This window comes from Erpetoichthys calabaricus, chromosome 14 (genome assembly GCF_900747795.2).
Source record: "Erpetoichthys calabaricus chromosome 14, fErpCal1.3, whole genome shotgun sequence".
In the NCBI taxonomy this organism is placed as follows: Eukaryota; Metazoa; Chordata; class Cladistia; order Polypteriformes; family Polypteridae; genus Erpetoichthys; species Erpetoichthys calabaricus.
In genome coordinates this window covers 86,735,377-86,758,487 of record NC_041407.2, presented here as the reverse complement: position 1 = coordinate 86,758,487, position 23,111 = coordinate 86,735,377, and the positions used below count along the sequence as shown (strand labels likewise).

Below are 23,111 nucleotides of genomic sequence, written 5' to 3'. Positions count from 1 at the left end.
GCACACAAGGTAATCCTTCCTCTTAGGAAATCTTGTACTTACAGTCCCTTGAATGACCCTATCCTGGCTTGACTCTACATCACAATGGATCAGCAGTTTAGGTCTCAGGATATCCTTTGATCCAGAGAGAGGTGGGCTACTACAGTATAGTGTAGCTTTGAGATGCTTCTGTTATATATATATATATATATATATATATATATATAGATATATATATATATATATATATAGATATAGATATAGAGATAGAGAGATAGAGATAGATATATAGATATATAGATAGATATATATATATATATATATAGAGAGAGATATATAGAGATATATAGAGATATAATTGATATGAAGGAGATTCAGGTGTTTGTTTCTTCTGTTGCATCTCCACTCTATTAAAATGAATTTGAACTAAGGCTGAGTCATTGTCAGTGTAGAGTTGTTTTTCTCTCGATATTACAACTTCTCTTCCACATCTTAAATGTAATATTTTAAGGTATGATACATTAGTGAACACTACATATGGGAGTGGTGTGATGTTCAGATATGTTTGAAAAACTGGAGCTTTTAGTCAATTCAAGTACCAACTCATCCTGCTATACCCTGACCCTATATTTTGGAGAAAGCTCACTCTAAGCTACTAGGGTGATCGTAGTCCCAAATTGGGATGGTCAGTCAGGATTTGGGTAAGTAAAGTTCTTCCATTCCTGAACAGATAATGAAGATAACCACATTTGAATAAGTGATGTAATTTTGTAACTTTTCACAGCCGTATTTGGAATTGTCATGTACTTCAAGAGAGCAAGGCAGATGGACATGAAATTAGATTTTTGAACTGAACTGAAATAGAAAATTATTGTACATCCAGTGCTATCTATATGGATTGTAAGGTGGACCTTTCAGGTAGTGCTATGCTAAGTACACACTGAAAGCCACTCAAACTGTTTGAAAAGTCAGTGAAAAAAGTAGTGAAGTGAGTGACAACCATCAAATAACAAATCTAGATGAAATAGACTGCCTGACTGTATTTTCCCTATACAGTCCTACACCTATTGACCAATCTTGACCAAATTTGGCATAGTTGCCATCTTAGGACCATATGGACAAAGTAAATACTTCAAAACCGAAAATTTTGTCCCAGGGGGTCCCAATATAGTTTGTTTTATCTGTGCGCTACAGTTTACATACCAGTACTACCTGCTGGCTCAGAGCAAGTGAAACATCTGAACAGACTGAAGGCAGACTAGCAGATAAAAAGACCTCGGCTTAATATGACTTACCCAGGCAATACCGCCTGCTGCTTACATTTTACTGTAATATAAAAAGGAGTATTGTGCTTTTGCAGTGGGGTTGTTGAGTGAGGCTTGATCAAAAGTGGAAATGCAGCACAACACAAAGGAGAATCAATAGGTTGTTGATTAACACCCGCTTTGTTTGCTTTTCTTCATAATTTAAGCACTATTATCGGACCACCTTGAACTAAGAGGACGAGTCAGACATGATAGCATTCATAATTTAAACACAAAAAAGGGGTTAATGCAACATTGGAATCAAACTGGATAAATTCTCAACTCACAAGAGCAGAAACATTAATAGGCAGCGTGAATGACAAAGGAGACAGCTAGTAATAACAGGGTCACCCTTTTTATATATTAAAAAAAAAAAAAAAAACAACCTTTGCTTTCTTTCCTTAACCCATTCTATAAATGTATCAATGCAAATTATATATATATATATATTTTTTTTTTTTGTCCCCAGCGAGTCACTAAGCTTTTAAAGACCATCTTTGACAGAAGCACTTGTCAACACTGAGTCATCAGGCATCTGAATAATACTACATAACACAGCAGCAGAACTGTCACTTTGATTTTCGGGGGCATCTAAAAAAAAAAAAAAAAGCTAAAAAGGCAGAGTTTCATTATTTATCCAAGGCAGGAAAGATAAGAAAATAAAAGTAATGTACTCTTTGTGCATTGGCTTTAAAAAGACTATGATAAAGCAATAAAAGCAAGGTTCACCATATATGAAATGAAAGTGAAATTGAAGATGATCCAGATAAGAGCGTCAATGCTCTAACTGGCTGAGTTGTCTATAAAAGATCAGAGTTAAAGAAGACAGCCACACTGTTGCTGAAGAGAAGCCGATTTAATTCACAGTAGTAAATAACCTTTCATATTTTACTGTAGCAAAGACCTGGAAAAATGAATTCACAACTTGCATGACAATAGTTGTGTACAGCTTGTTGACATGAATTCCGAACCACACCGTTTCTTACAATGTGTTTATATGCACACACATATAATCAGGTTAAGGTGAAAAACCCGGTTAAGGCAGAAACCTGGTTTCATAATAAGGTGTGCTTACATGAGCAAGTAATCTTCTGGAGTTACCCTTTGGCAAAAATGCTTTGATGCCATCATCAGCCACCATAAATCTGAAAATAAGCATGACGCCTGTGATGAATTTTTGTGTTTGTTTAAATGTGTTTAGTCAAATGCTTTATTTTAAGTTTACCAAATTGCACGCAGCAAACTCTTTTCTGCTTGACTGTGCGATTGAACCCCCTATAGGAGTGGCATACCAGAACATGTGCTACTTGCCTTACACTCAGTGCTGCCATAATAACACTGCAGGAATTTTTCCTTCAATAAGATGTGCGTTTATGTTACTCAATATTTAAAAAATAATCGTCCTATGTAACACACATTGTCCTACCACTCTCGAGATTGTGTTGCTGAGTACTGTAGGTTAATCTCATCAACGCAAATTTAGCGATTTCTGGAATACTGAGGCAAAGTTGTTTAATCGTGACAAGGAATAATGCGATCACCTGAGTATTTGTCTCTGAAAATTTATTTCGTGGAAGCTTCTATCTATGACTGCTGAAAACGAGTACAAAGCAAATGTAAGCGCAGCCTGACAGAGTACAGTGGACATGTGCAAACTACAAAATCCTTATAAGTAACCTGGTTATGTGTTTACATGGCTACATAATCAGATTATTGACTGAGAAGTTTACCTCTTGTTAATCTGGTTTCTCAGAGGCCAATAACCGCATTTCTCTTATCAGAATAAGGGTTTACATGGCATTTTTAGAAATCTGGTTTCTGTTATCCGGTTATTGAAGCACATCAATATGCTATTAGAGGCACCTAACTGGTGCTGAAAAAGGAGTAAACTTGCATGGCAGTGCAAGAAAGACTGTGGTTTGGAATACACATAAAAATGTGGGTGTTGAATTTGCTGGCTGACACGCTGGAAAAATCAGATAAGAGAGCAAGTTCTCAAAGCATAAAAGGTAATAATTTATCTCTTAGATTGTTACTGTTCCATAATTGGCTCTCTTTATAATACATTGTTAATCAATTATCTGGGTGTTTTGAGCATATATGCAAGTCAGCTAATTTTAGCAGTGTAAAACCTGTGTCGTCAACTCTTTATAATGTTTAACCCAAAGATAATTTTGTGCTTGAGAGTTGTATTTTTTTTTTTTTTTTTTTTTTTAATTAATGGAGCAGACACTTTAAATGATAGCTATTCCCTTAAAGGTGAGTAAAGTAGCTCTTCCTCAAAAGTGGGTCAATAGCATTTCCAGGGGCTGCCAGTAAGTTCAGGTTCCTATACTTGTAATCGCTTACTGCAACATGGTTAAAGTTCTGAAAAGGGGGCTGTTTCCCAAGCATCAGGTGCAATATATTAATTATCTTTGTTTCCCGCCTTCATACAGTTCACACACAAGAGTAGAAGTAGAGTGAGTGGCCTGTCCAGGCTTGCAAAGGAAGCCAGGAAAGGCATTTGAATCTTGTAGTTTAAAATCTAGTGCCTGACTGGATTTAAGTGATGTGATACTGGGTTGAAAAAGGTTACCACCAATCCAGTAGACTTTCATCATGATTCCCAGTAACAGTGGTGGCTGACTGCTGTCTTTGGAATGATGTGAAAGATTGCCAAGGAAAAATGGTAGCAACCACGTCATGCCCATATAAATAATAAATCTGACTTAAGGGGGCAGTTGACTGAAAGGAGTCAGAAATGAAATTCTGCACAGTAAACTAAATCGAGATGAAATTAGTGTGGGGGATGTGCTCTTGATGGGGTTTAAAAGTGCAGTGTCAGGCTTCAGGCAGTCAAGGTAAAAGCATGAGATTGTTTTTATTGCCATAAACCCCAACCCACCCCCATTCACACAGCAGACACGTACATGATGGGCAATGACTGGCAGTAAGGGTATGGTTGGTTAGGACTGGAAGATGTCATCAATTATTCATTCGGCTGCTTTCAAAGTGTACTTGCTTTGGGTAGATATTGACAGTCCAGGTGGGTTGATGAGACCTTGAACCCCAACCCTCCGAAATAACATTTTAAAGACCTATATAGTTTGTTTCAAGCAAGCCGTTTGCACACACAATCTTTTTGTGTCATTCAATGTACTTTAAAATGTTTGGTGCATTTGTGGTGTTACATCTCAATTAGGTAATTTTCCTCAACTGGTAAGAGCTTGAGAAAAGTTGAAATTTCTCTTTCAAGTTGCCATCAGATGGTGGGATTTTAGCCCGTCCTTTTCCCTCAATGTATCTTGCTTTCCCCCCCATTTACTTCTAAATTCTGTGTGTTTTGTTGTAAGGTTGTTGCATTTTGATGTACAAGTATATAATAATACATTTCTTTGCAGGCCAAAAGAAAACTAAATTTGGAAGGCAGTGACCCACAATATCTACCAGATTTCCGCACCCCAAAAGGAAAAACCAAGACTACAACCCGGCTTTCAAGCCCTAAAAGTGAGTGTCAATAAGATTATTTTTGTGTGTGTGGTATCTGACACAAGTCTAGACCGCAATAATGATTGGCTCTTTTTGGAGCTTGTAGGCAATGTTCATGCTTTTCACACCACTGTCTCAACAGCTCCAAAGTCCCCTGGAGAGCGGACACGCTACGACACTTCATTAGGATTGCTCACAAAGAAGTTTGTTGGCTTGCTGGGGGAATCGTCTGATGGAGTGCTCGATTTGAACAGGGCTGCAGAGGTTCTTGAAGTGCAGAAGCGCAGAATCTATGACATTACCAATGTTTTAGAAGGGATTCAGCTGATCCGTAAGAAATCCAAGAACAACATCCAGTGGGTGTAAGTTCTGCTTTTCTGTTACCTTTTTTTTCCCCCCATGGCCACAGTATATATATTTAACACCCTCACTGGGGTTAACTATATAGTTGGGATCAGTATTTTTTTTATGCTATGTTTAATGTACTGAGAATTCATTATTTTCCTCTCCTTTAGGGTTGGTGGAGTTTTTGAAGGATCAGCACTCTCTGAGAAGCAGCGCAATCTGCATAAAGAACTGAGAGATCTGGAGAGAGCTGAAAAGTCCCTAGATGACATGATCCAGTGTAGTACTTCTCAACTGAAGGAAATGACAGAGGATGAGCACAACCAACGATATCCTTTTTGTTAATGGAATAGGATAATTTTGAGATGTAGAACGGGGATGGCTAAGGACTCCCTACAGAACCGATTGTTTGCATAAGAGACCTATAGAAACATTATGTATAGGGGTCCCTACTTCATTCCATTTTAACTTAGCACTGTCATCACAAGTAACCTACTTTTGTTTGAAGCATATTGTAAGAATACCATAAGCCTCTCATGGTGATTCATAGGTGGGTTTGATTTGTTTGCAGCATACTGCAGGAATACAATTAGTGCTATGCTTCTCATGGTGAATCAGAGGTGGGATTTGATGTTGTCATTTTAGGATAAGAAGCCCACAAGCAATATTTCGTGCATTTAGACCGCACTCTATTGCAACTGTTGCTGTCAATAATATAAAATAAAGATGCACTTGGAAGGTGAGGCATGTAATAATATAAAATAGATTTGGTTGGACTATAGTCCCTTTTGCTTTTGTACTATACAGTTGTAAAACTTTTTTAGGTTGTTTACATGTTCTCCTGTACATAGGTGTGTCTCCTCTGGGTTATGCAGCTCCCTGTCACACCCTTTACTTTTATTGGTGCCTCTGTATTGGCCCAGTTAGTGGGTGTGTCCTCTAATGGGCCATATGTGGTTGCTTCCACCATTGGACCTGATATCTCCAGGTTCAGCTCTGCACTGCATTACCCTGTATGAAGGTGATTTGAGATCTGCAAAACATGTTAGGGTACTTGTGTAGGATTATGTCATATTTCTTAAGAAAAAGAGCATAAGGATTTGGACAAGTGAGAAGGGCCTATTCAGCCCATCAAGCTCATTTGGTTAGCTAATAGGAAAGTTGTGCCAATTTCTCATCCATATAATTTTTAAAATATTGTCAATGTTTCTACTTCAGCCTCTCCTGGAATTTTTTTCCTCCAGGAGAGTTGTCATAATCTGGAACAAATTCTTCCAGGTTCCTGTCTTAAATATGCTTCCTATTAAATTTTAAACCTGTGTCTTGAGTACATGTTTCACTATTTACAGTAGTTGAGAGAATGATGCTGAATTTTTAAAACCAGGATTTGGTCTGTGTATCCTTCTCTGCTCAAGGGTAAAGAAGTTTAGTTCCAGTGGCTCCTCAGAGTAGCTCATGACCTTTTTATTTCCAAGATGCATTTGTTAGTTTATTTCCTAAACTCCTTTAACAGCTATGACAGGCAGACATTCTTACAGTGGAGTCATTGTTGTCTTGTACAATGGGATTTAGATTATGTCTTTAACATTAGATCATTTTTATTTTGTTTTTGTTTTTCCACCTTCACAGTTCACTGTATTTTTCTCATCTAGTCACTTTTGCCAAGTTTTCAGCTTGTGCCTCCACATTTATTTCTGAATAGTGGTGGCTTGCCAAAAATAAAAGGCAGTTGTCGTGTTGGTATTTTAAGATTACACATCGTGTTACTTTTTTTCCCCCCTCCTTGAAAAGCTTTCATTACTTCTTGCTTTGACATCTCATTTAAATAAGTTATTATGTTAAACAATGTTGCTGGAGGGCCCCAGCCTCCGCCTGTGTTGTTGTTCTAGCTGTGCAAACTGTTTCACTCCTACATTTGAAGTCCTATCTGTAATCATTCCTCTTATTTTCATATTTTAGGCTGCCTATGGATGCAAATTGAAGAATATTTTTGCATTACCGTTAAATTTCTTAAGTTTGTTGTGTGAAATGTGATAACACCTTGGGCTGTGTTTCCTGTTTCTGATCAGGTTGCCTTGTTAAGGGCCTGGGCCTTTATGGGCTATTCTCTGTTCACTGCTTTTATCAGTTTTGTTGTAGTTGTGTCACCTTAACATTTACAGCAGTGGTTCTGCTTAACGCTCCAAACCTAATCTTTGATGTTGGCTAATTCCACCCAGTAAAATCTAGAAAACTCCTTGCATTAAAACTTGGATCAGTATTGTGAAGAGTCAGTTTTTTGCAAAGTACCCTCCGCAGCCACCTGATTAAGACGCCTACACTAACTCTGAGTCTCAATCTGCCATTAATTGCTTGTTTTCTTTAAAATGTATGCTCACTCAATTAGGTATGTAGGGTTTTAATTCTCCATACTTCCATCAAAGCTGTATTCAGTTAAATGGCCACCTTTTTATAGCTGAGGAACATAACTTGTAAGCATTTTTATATAGGAAGTAACCCTAAAGTGGAATACTATGTGCAAGTAAATATTATTTTGTGTGGTTTCAAAGTCAAGTAATATTTTGCATTGTGTGCAGGAAATTTGATTATGCAGATATTGCTGCTTTTGGTCATTTTTTCTGGTAAGGGTGTTTTGTTGCATCATGATTAAGATTCATAAATTTGAGTGTCATAGTGGGACAATTAGTACTGTTTCAGGATTCCTGAACTCTACATTCGCATCCTCTACTTGGCAGCAAGACTCGCCACAACCCTGGACTGAAACATCCAAGTGCATAAAATAGGATGAATTTGTAACTTTTATGTTGAAAATGTTACTTCCATAAAAGATGTATTTTGGTTAACTTGCATTATGTGGACAGTTGTCCTAATGAATTGTATAATTAATTGGAGCAGTTTTATTTGTGCTCATGTTGCCCACCTTCTCTATTGCATACAATGTCTTCCCATGGTGAACATCATCTCTGGCATTAAGTCACCTTTTGCATCAGTACTGCTTAGAATTCTCCGCATGATGCATGAGTGCTTTAAAAATTATGCACCTGTGAAATGTCTAGCAGTTAATGTTTCTAAATAATTTTTCAACATTTTTACTTTATTCATCTATTTATTTGGCCTGAGATAAAAGCATGACCGCACAGTGGTAGTGCTGCTGCCTTGCTGTAAGGATTTCGATCCTCCCTGCATGGAGTTTGCATGGTCTCCCTGTGTCTATGATTTTCTTCCCGCTGTCTAAAGACAGACTGGTTAAGTGAGTTGGCAATGAAAAACTGGCCCTAGTGTGTTTGGTGTGTGTCTTAGCCCTGTGATGGACTGGCACTATGTCCAGAGGTTGGTCCGGCCTTCCACCCTCTGCTAGCAGGGATAGATGCCAGAAAAAAACCCTCTATCCCTTGTGGCTCTGATTTGGATTAAGCAGGTTAGAAGTTGGCATGACAAAAAGAAAAAAAGTGTTGCGTTTTAATAAGAGATAAGGGAGCACCTGAACTAACTCTTGTTGTGTGCCTTTTAGAAAAGGGGGCTACTTTAACTGGAGATGCTGCATTTTTCTTCAAGCAAAACATTCATACCCTTGAGATACCTCTTCATTTTTAAAATATTCTAGTATATAAATGAAATGTAAGATAAGGATCTCTCAGTAGCTTTGGCACCTGGAATTTTATTTGCATGGTGTGTTTGGGTGTTTTTTTGTGTGGTAGAATTCTAGATGTAAAGACAGGTGTGCAAGTTGTATTTATGTATAGCTGGAAATTACTTGTAGTAAAAGCTTGCAAATGTCCAAAGTGTGGATGTGTCTCCTTTTGAAAACATCTTCCAGCTGTCTGTCTGTTAGTCACCTTTTAGCAGGGTGGCCTAACTTCTTTGTCCTTTGATATCTCGTTTATCAGATCCTTGGCTGTCTGTCAGATATTGGAATACAAATACATTCCTAATTCTCAAAATATTTACATTTAAGCCATTTCATTTTCTAAGAAAGATAAGTAGTACCTCCACCCTCCTAAAGAGCATTCTGGCAGTATGTGGAAGTAGTATGTATGTTTATACCTTATTTTGTTGTAATTTGTGCTGGTTTGGGTCTCTCTAGACTAAACAGTGTGATCTCCAATATCTTGTATAGCACCTGTACATTGATCTGAAATGTAAATTAGTTAAGAATCGTAATTGTAGAACCATGTTACAACTGTCCATTCCAAGAAGTAAAAAACAAGAATAGTAAATTAATGATACTTTTATTTTTTAAATTTTCAAATAAGTTTTCCTTCCTATTACTTGTCTGCTTGCTCCCCCTAGTGCCAACTTTTGAGAACCACCTTTTGTTTTTTGACTTTAGAATGATGGCCTGCCCTATTTGATAAGAATCTGAAATATTTGTACTTTGTCTACTTTTGCCAGAGGTCCTTCTGCTTCTATAATGGAATTCTCTTCTTTCTGGATATTTCGTAATGAAATATTTTTCTTAACTCCTTCAAACATTAGCTTATGTTACCTACCATGACATCCGCTCCATCAAAAGTCTCCAGGATAAGACCGTAATTGCCATTAAAGCACCTTCAGAAACTAAACTGGAAGTCCCAGAATCATCTGGGGTAAGTTGGTTTTAAGAATTAATCCCTTAGCTCCTCAGTTTATCATCTTTTCCTTGTTCGCCTTTTTTGATTTTTATTTTGGTAAATTTCCCTTTTTATATAATCTGATTTTCAGTGATTCATGTTTTAATTGACATTCCCTAACCACTTGACTTGTCAGCCTTCCTCTTAAATGTATTTAGTGGGATGTAATTATATATTTGGGTGGCAGGTCTTGCACACCTCTTCACATTAACATCTGTTATTTACAATAAGCTGACCCCATTCCACATAAAGCTTTTACCTGTTAGCCTACAATTGAAAATTGTGACTTGAGCATAACATGGGTGAACCACACACTGTTTGACCAATTTATTTAATGTAAAATGCTACATCCATGCAGATAGACTATCAATGTATGATCATCTCATTATTATTAGCATTAATTTGGTTGTTATGCAAAAATGAGTAAATTGTATTGAACAAAATTAACTTTCTATGTTTACGTTATGTCTTGAATTGCATCTTGTTCATTTATGTGGCTGCTGTTTTTAAGTGCACAAAGAAGATGAACGCATTTGTTGTTCAAAATGTTTTGGGTGAAAGTGAACCTAGAAACGTATAAAATTCATACATTTATGCATTTTCCATCTATTTCCATAAATTTAAACACATCACACAAATAAGCAATAAAACAATTCATATAAATAAGTCTTATAGCCACTTCGTGAAATTGACAGAATTTTAATCTTACATAGTTTACTGAAGAAGCTGGCTTTGTACAATATTGAATTTTCCATTTATTGTCCCAAACTATGTGTTGTACAATAATGCCCCCTGCATTCTAGCAAACGTTCCTACCCTCGCAGAACTGTTTCCATTGCAGAAGCCAAAGAATGTGTTGGTCGTGTGGTATCTTCAGCCTCTTAAACATTTCCAGAGAAAAAATACTAACATCCTTCTTACTCTTCTGTAGGTTTTTTTTTCTTTTTAATTTAAGATTACAGTACCCAAGTCAAGTGGCACACACAAAGATGCACTGCAAAGATATTTGGCAAAAACAATGCACGTTTCTTTTATCCAAGTAATGCCTGCAGAGCTTCAGGATGAAGAACCACTCATTGTTATGATGGGAGACAGGTCTAAACAGTAAAACTGGTGCAAATATTTTAACACTTCTGCCAGTTCTCCGTCCAATTTCTTTTCTCATACACAGATGAACTAAGACCTCAAACTTGCTTAGCTTATTTTGCAATTGGGCATGAGCTTCAATGAGGTTTTATAGCACAGGTTCCCAACCTGTGGTAAATTTTGCCTACTTAGGGGGTAAATTTGATTAAAAAGACCAAAGTCATGAAGATCGCAGTTTGTTCCCAAAAACCTGAGACTTGCTCTTTCATCAGCTATGCCAAAAATATCCAAAATGGTAGGTGAAAAGGAAAAACAAGCATCTCAGTGATTGATGTATTCTCATCGACTCGGTGTGTTTCATTCTGGTATTCCAATATCTGCTTATCATTAATTATTTTTAAATAAGTGAAATAGCATGATTTATGTGCTGTTTTTACTGTTATGGTCCTCATTTGTTGTTGTTTTTAATTAAGTGAAACAGCATGATTATGTGCTGTTGTTGTTACTTGAACTTAATGTTAAAAACTGTATCCTAAAGTTTCCCCTTTGTCCATTTGCTTTGTTGTGGAAGAGGTTCAAACTCAAATTACTGAACAAAACAGGGTGAGGATGTTTACTTTCAAAAAGTTGCCATAGGGTACACAATGTGAAAAAGGATGAAACCCCCAAAGTGGTAGCGCTGCTGCCTCGCAGTTAGGAGACCCAGGTTCGCTTCCCGGGTCCACCCTGCGTGGAGTTTGCATGTTCTCCCCGTGTCTGCGTGGGTTTCCTCCGGGCGCTCCGGTTTCCTCCCACAGTCCAAAGACATGCAGGTTAGGTGGATTGGTGATTCTAAATTGGCCCTAGTGTGTGCTTGGTGTGTGGGTGTGTTTGTGTGTGTCCTGCGGTGGGTTGGCACCCTGCCCGGGATTGGTTCCCTGCCTTGTGCCCTGTGTTTGCTGGGATTGGCTCCAGCAGACCCCCGTGACCCTGTGTTCGGATTCAGCGGGTTGGAAAATGGATGGATGGATTATTTGCCACTCACTATATATTTAGCTGCTGGCCACACATACATTCAATCTGATGCCTTACTGAAAAGGTGCTAAATCCCAAAATGCAAGTCAGAACATTCCAAAATGTTTGGGTTATTTGTATTAGAGGATACATGTCCTTTTCTAGATTGCATGAGGTTGCATAGAACTGATGATTTTAATTTAATATATATATTTTTAAACTCTTTTTAAGCAGTTGAACATTTGAACAATGAGAATACATAGAATGCCTGGATTGGTAAAACTCAAAGAAATAATGCTTCAGCAGTGTTGTTAATATCGGCTGCACTATAATTTACTTTTTTCACCTCCTTTCATGACTAAAAACATCCTACATGATAAATGATATACAGTTTATTATATGCAGGTCAATTACAGACTTTGATGTATTTAAGTAACACTAGCAGAAATTAATTACTGCTTTTCACCTCTTTCATCATTTACCTTTTTTTATTAAACAGTGTAATGCCCATTTTACTTTATTATTTGCTAAATGTCATTTGCCAGTTATCAACTGTCAGTTGGGGGGAGAGAAAGATAGCAATGCTATTTAATTTTTTTTTTTTTTATTCCCCTCTACCCCAATAACCATAAGTGCCAACATAACAATAGGCTTCATAGCTATAACACCTGTTAATAATATGAAATCTATGACAAAGCTCTTGTATGTAACAATGACCTTAACCTAAGACTACAAAATGTCAAAAGTTCAGAAGCAATGTTTCTATGACTAAATACTGAACTTTTTGATCTGGAATGTCGAGGGTCTCAATCATGAATTAAAGAGAAAGAAAGTCCTCTTTTACTTAACCGGTCTAAATGCCAAGATAGTATTTTTACAGGAGACTCCCTTATTAAGCAACAACCAGTTTCAGTTGCAAAAGAGTGGTCTGGCCAAATTTTTCACTCCAGTTATACAAAGAAAACTAGGGTTGTAGGAATCTTAATACCAAGAGCTATTCTATTTTTATAGTTACAGATGTAATATCTGATTCTGAAGGGCTATATATGATGTTGACGGACAATTTATCTAATACTAAAGTGATTTTGATTAATATCTATGCATCTAACATGGATGATAGAGATTTCTTCCAAAATGTATTTGCATTTATCCCTAATGTGAACACTTACAAAATTTTAATGGCCTGAGACTTTAATTGTGTTTTAAATCCAGACCTGGATAGTTTCTGAGCTACAGCGGTGATAACATCTTATACTGCAAAGATGATTCCACAGTTTGTAATGGATCAAAACTTATCAGACCTATTGAGGCTTTTACATCCTAACCTAAGAGCATACTCCTTCTCACCTGTACATCATTGTTACTCAAGAAGTGATTATTTCCTTGTAGAATTTTTTTTTTTTTGCCCATTATCTTATCTTGCAAGTATGATGCTATTGTTATCTCCCCTCTGATTATGGAGCTTAAATAACTGTGCCCTACACATTCATATTGTAGCTAGCAGCTTAACCCCCTGTCATTAGCTGATAAGAACTGTACAGAATTTGTATCCAAGCAAATTGGTTATGTTCTTGAGACAAATGCACCCTCAGAGGTCTCAGCAGGTATACTCTGGGGAAACTCTTAAGGGCATTTTTAAGAGGACAGATTATTTCATATTTTTCTCATAAAAATAAATTGAAAACCAGGAAGGCATCTAAGTTAATCAGCAAAATTACCAGAACAGATCTAGAATATGTCAGGTCTCCAAATGAGACACTTTATAGAAAAAACAGGTTTTGCAATCAGAATTTAACTTCTGTTTGGTTTGTTTAGTAGTCGAGGTCATCTTTAAACCGCAACATCATTATTATGAACATGGAGAGGATGCTAATAAGACCTTAGCCCAGCAAATCCACCAGCAGGAAGTCCGCAATGCAATAACCACAATTCCCAACACAGACAGAGATAAAATTATTGACCATAAAAATATAACTTACACAATTTAAAGAGTACTATAAGCCTATTGTATTCTCCGTTTAAAGAAGATGCAGTCTAATTAGTTTACTCTCACTGAGATACTGTAGGTGCTGTGGAACTGGATAAGCCTCTGACACTTTCAGAATTATTAGATGCTATAAACTCACTTCAAAGTGGGAAAGCAGCCAGCTCTGATGGCTACCCAGTGGAATTTTATATAAAAAAAAAAATGTTCAAATAAATTAGTTTTACTATAATTGGCAACATGCTTGGAAGTTAAAGACAACAAAACTCTACCACAAACTTTGCCAAGCATTAATTACCATCTTTCCTAAGAAACCTGAGGATGTAGTGCAATGTGCATCATATAGACCAATCTCTCTTCTGAATAGTGACACTCCGATACTCTCAAGTTCTAGCTAGAATGATTGAGAAAGTGGTTCCTTCTGTAATATCACAAGACCAAACCGCAGTTTTTAAAGGCACTTAACTTCTAACCTTTTATTTAATATAATATTCACCCATTAAATCTAGCACCCCATAGATCTTATTATCTTTAGATGCAGAAAAAGCATTTGATATGATTGAATGGTTCTACTTGTTCACCACATTGCACAAATTTGAGTTTGGCTCAAATGTAAGTGTATGGATCTAATTACTTTATACCAGTCCAGAACCCTCAGTTTGTATTAACTTTATTTCAGACTACTTCTAACTAGAACGAGGTACTCGACAAGGGTGCCCCTCATCACCTCTTTGCAGTCACTGTTGAACCATTGGCTGTATACTTTCAAAACACATCAGAGGTAAAAGGGATTTTCAGAGAAGGACATGAACAGAAAATATCACTATATGCAGACGATATGGTACTGTATATATCTGAACCACAAAATTCCTAAAAGCATTAGCAGATTTTCAAAAAATTTCTGGACTCAAATTCAGTTTGAATAAAAGTGTGCTTTTTCTAGTGAATTATCTACCACACAATATCGGACTGGACACCTTCCCATTATCTTAGCAGATAAGTTTAAATATCTAGGGGTAAATATCACAAGTAAATAAAGCTTTATCAACAAAATTTTTCTGTTTACATGGAAAAAATTAAACGATGTGAATAGATGGTCTACTCTCCATCTTACATTAGCAGGGAGAAGCAACACTGTTAAGTTGACCGACCTTTCCAGCTTCTTTTCCTATTTCAAAGTATCCTCATCTACATTAACAAATAATTTTTTAAGAAATTAGATTTAGATATAACCTCTTATGTGGAATTCGAAACATCCAAAGGGTGACTCTGCAACGACCTAAAGCAGAAGGGATAATGGCTCTACCTGACTTTCAGTTTTATTACTGGGTGGCAAATATACAAGCTATAAAGGCCTGGTCATCATCTCGAATCGATCAATATATAGAAGCCTGGTCTGCAATAGAAATAAAATCTTACAGTACTTCTTTATATTCCATTCTCTGGGACACATTTAATATAAACTACCATGAATACACTAATAATCTATTGCCCTTCATTCTCTCAGAATATGGAACCAGTGTAATGAAGCACTTTGAGAGAAGCTTTTATCTGTTGCACCTCTACATGACAACCACCTTTTTCCACCCTCTCAAACGTGTACAGTATTAATGTTTGGAAAATATCCGGGATTAAATTACTTGTATACATAGATAATGTTTTTGCATCCTATGAACAATTATGCTTCAAATTTAACTTCATCAATACAATTCTTCCATTATCTTTCAAGCTAGAAACTTTGCTAAACAGAACCTGTCCAATTTTCGTCACTTCCCAGAGTCTTGAAGACTCTGATAGCACCGCAATATAAAGTATTTTAAAGCCCCTTCCTTTCAAAGTAAAGATCTGTCATTCAATGTTTCAGAAAAGGAGTGGAAAGCAGCCATGAACAGAAAATTCTCAAGATCCATATGTGCAAAGTAGTGCTGGGCGGTATACCGGTTCATACCGAAAACCGTTTTTTATTTTTTTATGATATGGATTTTTCTTATACCGAAACACCGGTTTAAATTGCCTAAACGACGTTCGGAACGTGGCGCAGCGGGAAACTGTTCAAGTGGGGACCTTTTTCACTGCTACACCGCTAAACAAAGATTTGTTGCACTAGGGCTCTTTTTCACTGCTACACCACCATATAGTGCGCGGTAGCATAGGTATGCCACGCGGTGAAAATGGACAGAGAGCATTCCGAAAATAAGCTGACGATAAAGTTGAACATAATAACACAGAAGAACTTTTGCCGAAAAAAAAGGAATCACGTCCGTTTCCTGGAGATACTTTGGTTTTAAAAGGTCAGATGTGTAAATACTGTTTCTATACTACTGGATAACACTGCAAGCCAAGTTGTACTTGTTTTTGTTTCTTGCTAGTGTATGTTTTGCTTGTATTGATTCTGCGATGTGCTGGCGACTTGTTCAGAGGTGGGCACAACTCTGAATGGATGGCATAATTAAACATGTATAACGAAGATATTTTTAAAGTTCTGAACACTCCATCGGCTAAGTTAATAACTAGTTTTAATTTCACAAAGACGTTTATCTGTGCGGTGATTGCTGCAGGCGCCTGCTCTTCGTGCAGAGGAAGTCAGTTTAAGAAGCATAGTGATTAACGACTGGGTCGGGGAACACTTAACACAAAGTATTTGATGTGCTGCATTAACTTGTGACGGGGTTTGAGAAAATCTAGTAAATTAAACATTGATTTTAGGATGAAGTTTAGTCTACAACATTCTACTTTAATTATAAAATAAACTATGAGAATAAAGTGGAAATGACTACTTTAATCTTGACATAGTCAACATGTCGAATTTATTCTCGACATATAGTTTGTTTTTTTATTCCGTGTCCATATTTTTTTTTTTCTTCACAGTGGCCCTAATGCGCTTCCATAGGGCTATACCACAAACAGCATTATAAATGCAAGTTGCAGTTTTTATTATTTATGTATATAGCTTAGCTTGAAGCAAGGTCCATATTAATGCAGTTTGCCTAAATGATGGTACAGTTGGTAAGATGTCATCACCAAGTTGCACTTGTTTTATTTTATTTTAATTTGGTGAATACTGTATAATGCACCTGGGCTTGAATCCTTGAAGTAATGGTGCAGCAATCAGTAATACAATTATGTATTTTATTGTTATTATTTATTAGTTTAAATATTATGCAGTTTAATGATGGTAAAATTGTTTAAAAAGTCACTTAAACGTGTCAGTGGACAGAGATTAACATTAACAGAAAGTGTAGTTGGTTTACAAAAAATATTTACTATTCCTTTTCTAAGACGTGTTCAGTGCAATCCAACTTTTGAGTTACACCTCTGGATATTTTACTAAGTCTAAATGCCTCTTTAGATGGTTGAAAATATGTTGTCAAAATCATAGTTTAAGCTTTTGCAAAATTTGTTCAATTAAAGGTTCTATATTTTGACTGCATCTGTCATGCAATGTGATTCCTTCTCTTTAGTGCCACCCCCTTGAAAACTATCACTTTATGGGGCCATGCAAACCTGGATTAATACTTGTGTGCACATTAAAATGTCTTTTTGTACGATGTACAATTCTCATAACAATCTAATAGGTTATTCTTAGCCAGTCTACTGCAGTAATTGCAGTGGAAAATGTGGTTAACATCCACTCATGCATGGGGGAAAAAAAATACCGTCTAATACCGTGAAACCGGCAGAATTTAGAAAAATACTGTGATATAGAAATTTGGTCATACCGCCCACCTCTAGTGCAAAGCATTCAGTCACTCAACTTAAAATCTTTTACTCAGCGATTTATTTCATTTAAAATTGTCCAAAATGTTTCCACAGCAATGTTCAACCTGTGAACGTTGTAGCTCCAGCTTCACTGGGCCACATGTTCTGGACATCCACCAAATTAACAACATTTTGGACAAAAACCTTTGCATGCCTGTCAGACAGCCTTGGTGTCACAATCCCTCCTGACCAGTTAACAGCTGTGTTTGGGGTACTCCCAGATGAGCTTAAAATAGAGAAAGACAAACAAACTGTTATTGTCTTTACCTCCCTATTAGCACGTAAACTTATCTTGATCAACAGGATGAATCCCACCCCACCACTCTCAAGTCAGTGGGTAGCTAATGTTCTATACTATTTGAAATTGGGGGAAAAAAATAAATTCTCACTGAGAGTATCTGTTCAAAACCTTTTTAAAATGTGGCAGGATCTAATCAATAACACTTTAGAATAAGCTTCCATTTCTGGGAAAAGGATACTGTTCCTTTCTTCTTGCTTTTATAGTTTAGCTTTGGTTGTTGGCTCTCTTTCTCTTGGGTGGGGGCTGAATTTTGCTTTAAGTTTGACTTGATTGTATGGAATGTTATCTGCTTGCAATTAAAATCAATAAAAAATGTCAATTGCTCATTTTTTTCTGTTGTGACAGAATTAGGGTTTAAACATAGAAGCTGAGCTGAACTATTGGAAAAGTAAAAGGAAACCTAGTACCTTCAATGTACAATGCTCTGAATGATCTCTGAAAACGGCATCTCTATCCCTGATCAGACACCTGAACTGTTGTCTCAGTGAGCTGAATTGGACTGTTTGGACAAGACTGCATCCTAAGGAATATCATAGCAAGAAGCATGATTTGCTATAAATGTTTTGATTAGGGACAAGAGTCTTGGTCATTAAATCAAACTTTTATGTTATTAATTTCAATTCCCAACTTAATCATGTTTTTATTTTAAATGAGACTATAGCACATCAACAAATGTTTTAGATTGCCATTGTTTGTCAAGGTAGGTGTTACAGCTAATTTGTCTGTTACTCTTCTGCTTTCCCGTGTCATTTGGTTATAATTGTATACATCAGTGTAATTTTACTGGGCAAGAGCTTGCCTGTGTTTCATGCTTTAACACAAGGTCTTTTATTTTATTACAGGATTCACTACAGATCTACTTGAAAAGTAAAAATGGACCCATTGAAGTATACTTATGCCCGGAAGAGATTCCAGTAGATAGCAGTCCAGTGAAAACCAATAGTCCTATTAAAGAAGAAGGATCAGAGACACCAATTGGTGTCCCCACAGTGGTGAAACAAGAACCAGTTGAAGGTATGCCATACTTGTAGCATTCAGTTCAAATCCACTTTGTGACCCTTAGTAAGTTAACCCACTTGTGCTCCATTTATGTGTGTTTTTTTAATATCCTGGTATTGTGTGTCACACTGGATACAAGTATCTGTTATAGATAAAGTAATAATAAAACTCTAATGTACAGTAGTTAACGTCTGGCTTCAGGCAATGGGATTTGAGGTCTAGAAAGTGTATAAATGTAATTAATGTAAGGGAAATATTAAATATATAACACAATAAGTAGAGTCCATTCTCGAAGGGGGGGGGTTTCTTGTGGTGGTCTCCATGTGGTAATCTAGACTGGAAGGCGAAGCTATTAGAGGAATGCTTTAACATTTTCTTGTTTCCACCATGAGTTCTATCCCTAAAGCAGCTACACCTTTAAAATTTAAAACTACGTTTCTCAGTTTTGGTTGGGGGGTGTGGGATTTGTATGCTCCTGACTTCACTGACAGTTGCATGATCTCTGAAGTCCTTCAGATGTATGTATGCCTGATCTTTATAATTCATTGTGTTAAAATGGCTGTTCATTCTTCCATCTTCTGACCTACTTATCCATATACATATCCATGGTGCTGGTGCCTGTTCAGTTAGCACTGGGCACAAGACTAGATTCGACGCTGGATGGTTTCGGTCCATCACAGGGTACATTCACACATCGAGCCTCTGTGTTTTTAAATGTAATTTAAACTTCAGTTAGCAATGTTCATTTAATTTGGATCTGCATTGCTTCCAAGCTTTTTAAGGGGGTTGTATCGGTTACTGAAGGATTTCCTGTAATGCTGACTAACTTTTCTTGTCGTCTGTCTTTCTCTCTCTCGGTCTCTCTAAAGTACCTACACAACCTCTACCTGCGGCCCCCTGCCCCACCCTGGATGTGGCTGGAATTCTGGACCTGCCCCCCAGTCTGCTTCAGCTGACCGAAGACCAACTTCCTCCTGCTAACTTTTCAGACTCTACTCCTTTTGTCAGCTTCTCTCCTCCTCTTGACCATGACGACTACCTGTGGGGCCTCGATAATGGTGAAGGGCTTTTTGACACCTATGATTTAGGTGACTTTCTGAAGAACTGAAAGAGCCCCTTTTTAACTATGTAATCTTTGCCTCATTTTATCATTCGTCACACAAGTGAATGCAACACACAAAATTCACTTTCATTCAGCTGCAAACCTGTGCTACTTGGTTCTGGTACAGTAGTTCAGTCCACTGTTTGCAGAAGTTATAATTCAGCAATACAAAAGAACAATGGACAGCAAGAATGAAGGTGCACCTCTCATCCACCTACAACATGATATAATGTTGTAATCTCAGTTCAGCACGAAAACTGGATTGAAGGATTTGGATATCGAAGAACTTCACCTAGAGACGCTTTAAAGAGTGACAAATAACTATTCATCCTGTCGATGAAGGTTTGTGTAGTGACAATTTAAAGATATGATCATTTGTAAGGAATTTGTTCCTTTATTTTATTTTTTTTGCAATGACCTGGAGATCATGTGGCCAGTTTTTACAAACCTAGAGTTTGTAATGTTTACAGAAATGACCAATTCATTCATCCTAGGAAATGTTCCTTTGATTTTTTTTTTTTCTTCACTGTATTTGGTAATGCCAAAATATCTTCTCGTCTAATGGATGCAAATTTTTGATACAACCATTAAATTAAACAGTTTACAAAAGACTCCAAATTATGTTTAGGAGCACAGTTTTTTTTTTTTTTTTTTTGGTTCCCAGTTCATTTTGAGCGCCAAGATATAGAGTTCATTGGCCTTTTTAGTTGTTGTTCTCTGAGCATGAGTGAAACACAAAAATGTGTTACTAACTTCATCACCTTGTGGTATTCTTCTCGGAAACGTGAGTCTGTGCTGTTGGCTTGTTGTCTTCTAGATGCACGAGATGACAGCTTAAGGAGATCAGTCTTTTTTTTTTTTTTTTTTTTTTTTTTTTTTTAAATTGCTTAATGCTTTTCTCACTCTGTACTGTTATAAATAGAAGTGATTTTTATTATCCGTTGACTTATCTGTCAAAGGGTTGATGACTGATCTAAAACTTCAGTCCGTTTAATAAAATAAGCACTTCTAATAACTTTTTTTAGGTAGATTTATGTTTTTCTCCCCATTCTATGTTATTGATTTAACTAGTACCTCTTTTTTTTTTTTTTTTAACACACTCAGGAAAATGTATTACTTGAAATGTGGTACTCACGAAGGCCACCAGATGGTGCTATTTTCCTTAGCAGGGGTACAGTATTTGCATATGGCTCCCTTTTTTGTTCTTGCTTGCCTGCTGTGTGCCTTTTATTCAGTTTTCACAAAGTTCATAATTGCTTCTGAACAAAACCCGTTGAGAGCTGAACACATCTTGAATACTTGGGTTGACAAACCTGTCTTGTTTTGTGTTTTTTTTTTTTTTTTTGAGGTAATTTTCTAGAAACATTAAAATTTTGTGTTTGAATTTTGCTTCTGTTTTGACCTAATTTAGATTTTTTTTGTATGATGTAAATAGGTTTGTTTATAGAGTTTAGAGGTATGTGGGTCCAAAAAAAAAAAAAGTGGATATCCATGTAGCTGACCCAAGAATTTTGTTACATATGCAAGAGCATTTTTGTTGTCGGCTGCCTAGCAGAAACGGCCTTGAAACTGTACTGTCCTAGTGTTGCCCCCAGGTGGGCTTTTTTTTTTTTTTTTTTTTTTAAATTAAGGTTAAATGCTGGGGGCACGTTCTGCTCAGTCTGATCGTTTGGGACAGGTAAACGAAAAGGAGCCTTTTGGTGCATGCTTCATTGGATTGAAGGACTGTCTGCAGCGCTCTCATAACTGTAATGGCCTTTTAATGTGGCAGGCATTTTAAAACGTCCCTCTTAGGTCTGGTAAGTCTTCTGGGCTTTTCTTTTTCTGCCCACCCCTTTTCTGTAATATCTGTGTGTAGAGAAATGTTAAATGTTGTGCTTTTCTGCCAAATGCTTTGTGACTTATTAGGATTCCGCATTGTATGTCTATTCAATAATGCACTGATGTTATTATTATAAAGGGATCTGCAATTAAGCTTACGGGGGAAAAAAAGGTCCTCAGTCTTTTTTGCTCAATGCCTAACTATTCTCAAACATTTTTGAAGGTGTTGTATTTACAAAAAAATATGTTGTCCTGTTAATGCATCCCAGCCTTGCAGAACACAAGGACAGTCTGTGATATTGTACATATTATTTTAATGTATTTAAATATAATCTTTGGAAGGCTGAAACTGACTTAATACACAGGAGCTGACAAAACCATTTTACTCTTTTTCACGTGAATCTGCATTGCACCATTGACAGCTGGAGGTGGCAGAGCGACATGACCGCTCAGGGTAGCAGGAAGGTCCTTTTGATGGTGGTCAGTAGTGTGACGGGGGGCTAATTCAACTCGATGCGCTGTGTGTATGTCTTCAAAAAAAAAAATGTTTGCATTTCTGTGCAATTTTGTGTGTGTAAAGGAACTAGGGTGCCCATGGTGGTATTCCAGCCGCTCATTTACTGGAATTCTGCCCCTATGACTGTGTTCCGACTGCTCCGTCTCCTTGCGTGTTTTCTACACCCAAATAAATGGTGCGTTGTTTTTTGTATTTATAGTTTATAGAACATTGCAACAATATGGAAATGGCAACTTGTTGAATCAATGTTCAGTCTTTGAGTGCTTTAGCAGTCTTTCACCTAAAGCTGTCTTAAATATTTATGGTGCAACCTTTGAAAATGTTTCTTTTGGACTTGACTTGATGCAGACATTTTAGAAATGCCAAGTGTTAGGTTCACAAGGTCATATGAAAGAAAGAGAAGAGGGGCTTGTAGGGCCCACTGTTACCGAAAAGGCCACACGGTCTCCCTGGTGTGACCAGTAACAGAACCTCCACTTCCATTATCGTGCCGCTTTTGTAGTTTGATGAGCTGTTAGTTTGTTGCCGTCCATCATATCCCCCAGTCCCTGCAGATTTTGACCCCGATAGCCTCTTTCACTTCCATTACTGTGCTTTTCTGGTAATTCATGGCTGACCCACTGCTGTTAAATCCATTCCTCTTCTTTGCCTGCATTGCTCGAGTTATTTCCCAGCATCCTGTTAGCCTCGGACCTGTGTTCTGCTCTTGCTCACCTACTTTCATAGGTTCATCTTTGCTTCGATGTTCATCTGCTTCAGTATAACCACATACTGGGCTCACTCCAGTGCTTTCGCAGAAGTTTCCATTTGGCCTGAGATTAATGGTTTAGAACCGAATGG

At 37.1% G+C, this 23,111-nt stretch overlaps 1 protein-coding gene across 1 annotated transcript in view; it reads left to right on the top strand.

Annotated features, from left to right (window-relative positions):
• Nucleotides 1–21,913, top strand: part of e2f2 (E2F transcription factor 2) — a 41,177-nt gene extending 19,264 nt beyond the window's left edge. The window contains exons 2-7 of the mRNA XM_028819592.2: nt 4,667–4,772; nt 4,897–5,116; nt 5,270–5,428; nt 9,571–9,685; nt 18,675–18,846; nt 19,701–21,913. Of these exons, the coding sequence (XP_028675425.1) occupies nt 4,667–4,772; nt 4,897–5,116; nt 5,270–5,428; nt 9,571–9,685; nt 18,675–18,846; nt 19,701–19,939 (1,011 nt within the window). The 3' untranslated portion in view covers nt 19,940–21,913. The remainder of the gene's footprint in view (nt 1–4,666; nt 4,773–4,896; nt 5,117–5,269; nt 5,429–9,570; nt 9,686–18,674; nt 18,847–19,700) is intronic.
• Nucleotides 21,914–23,111: the final 1,198 nt, after the last annotated feature.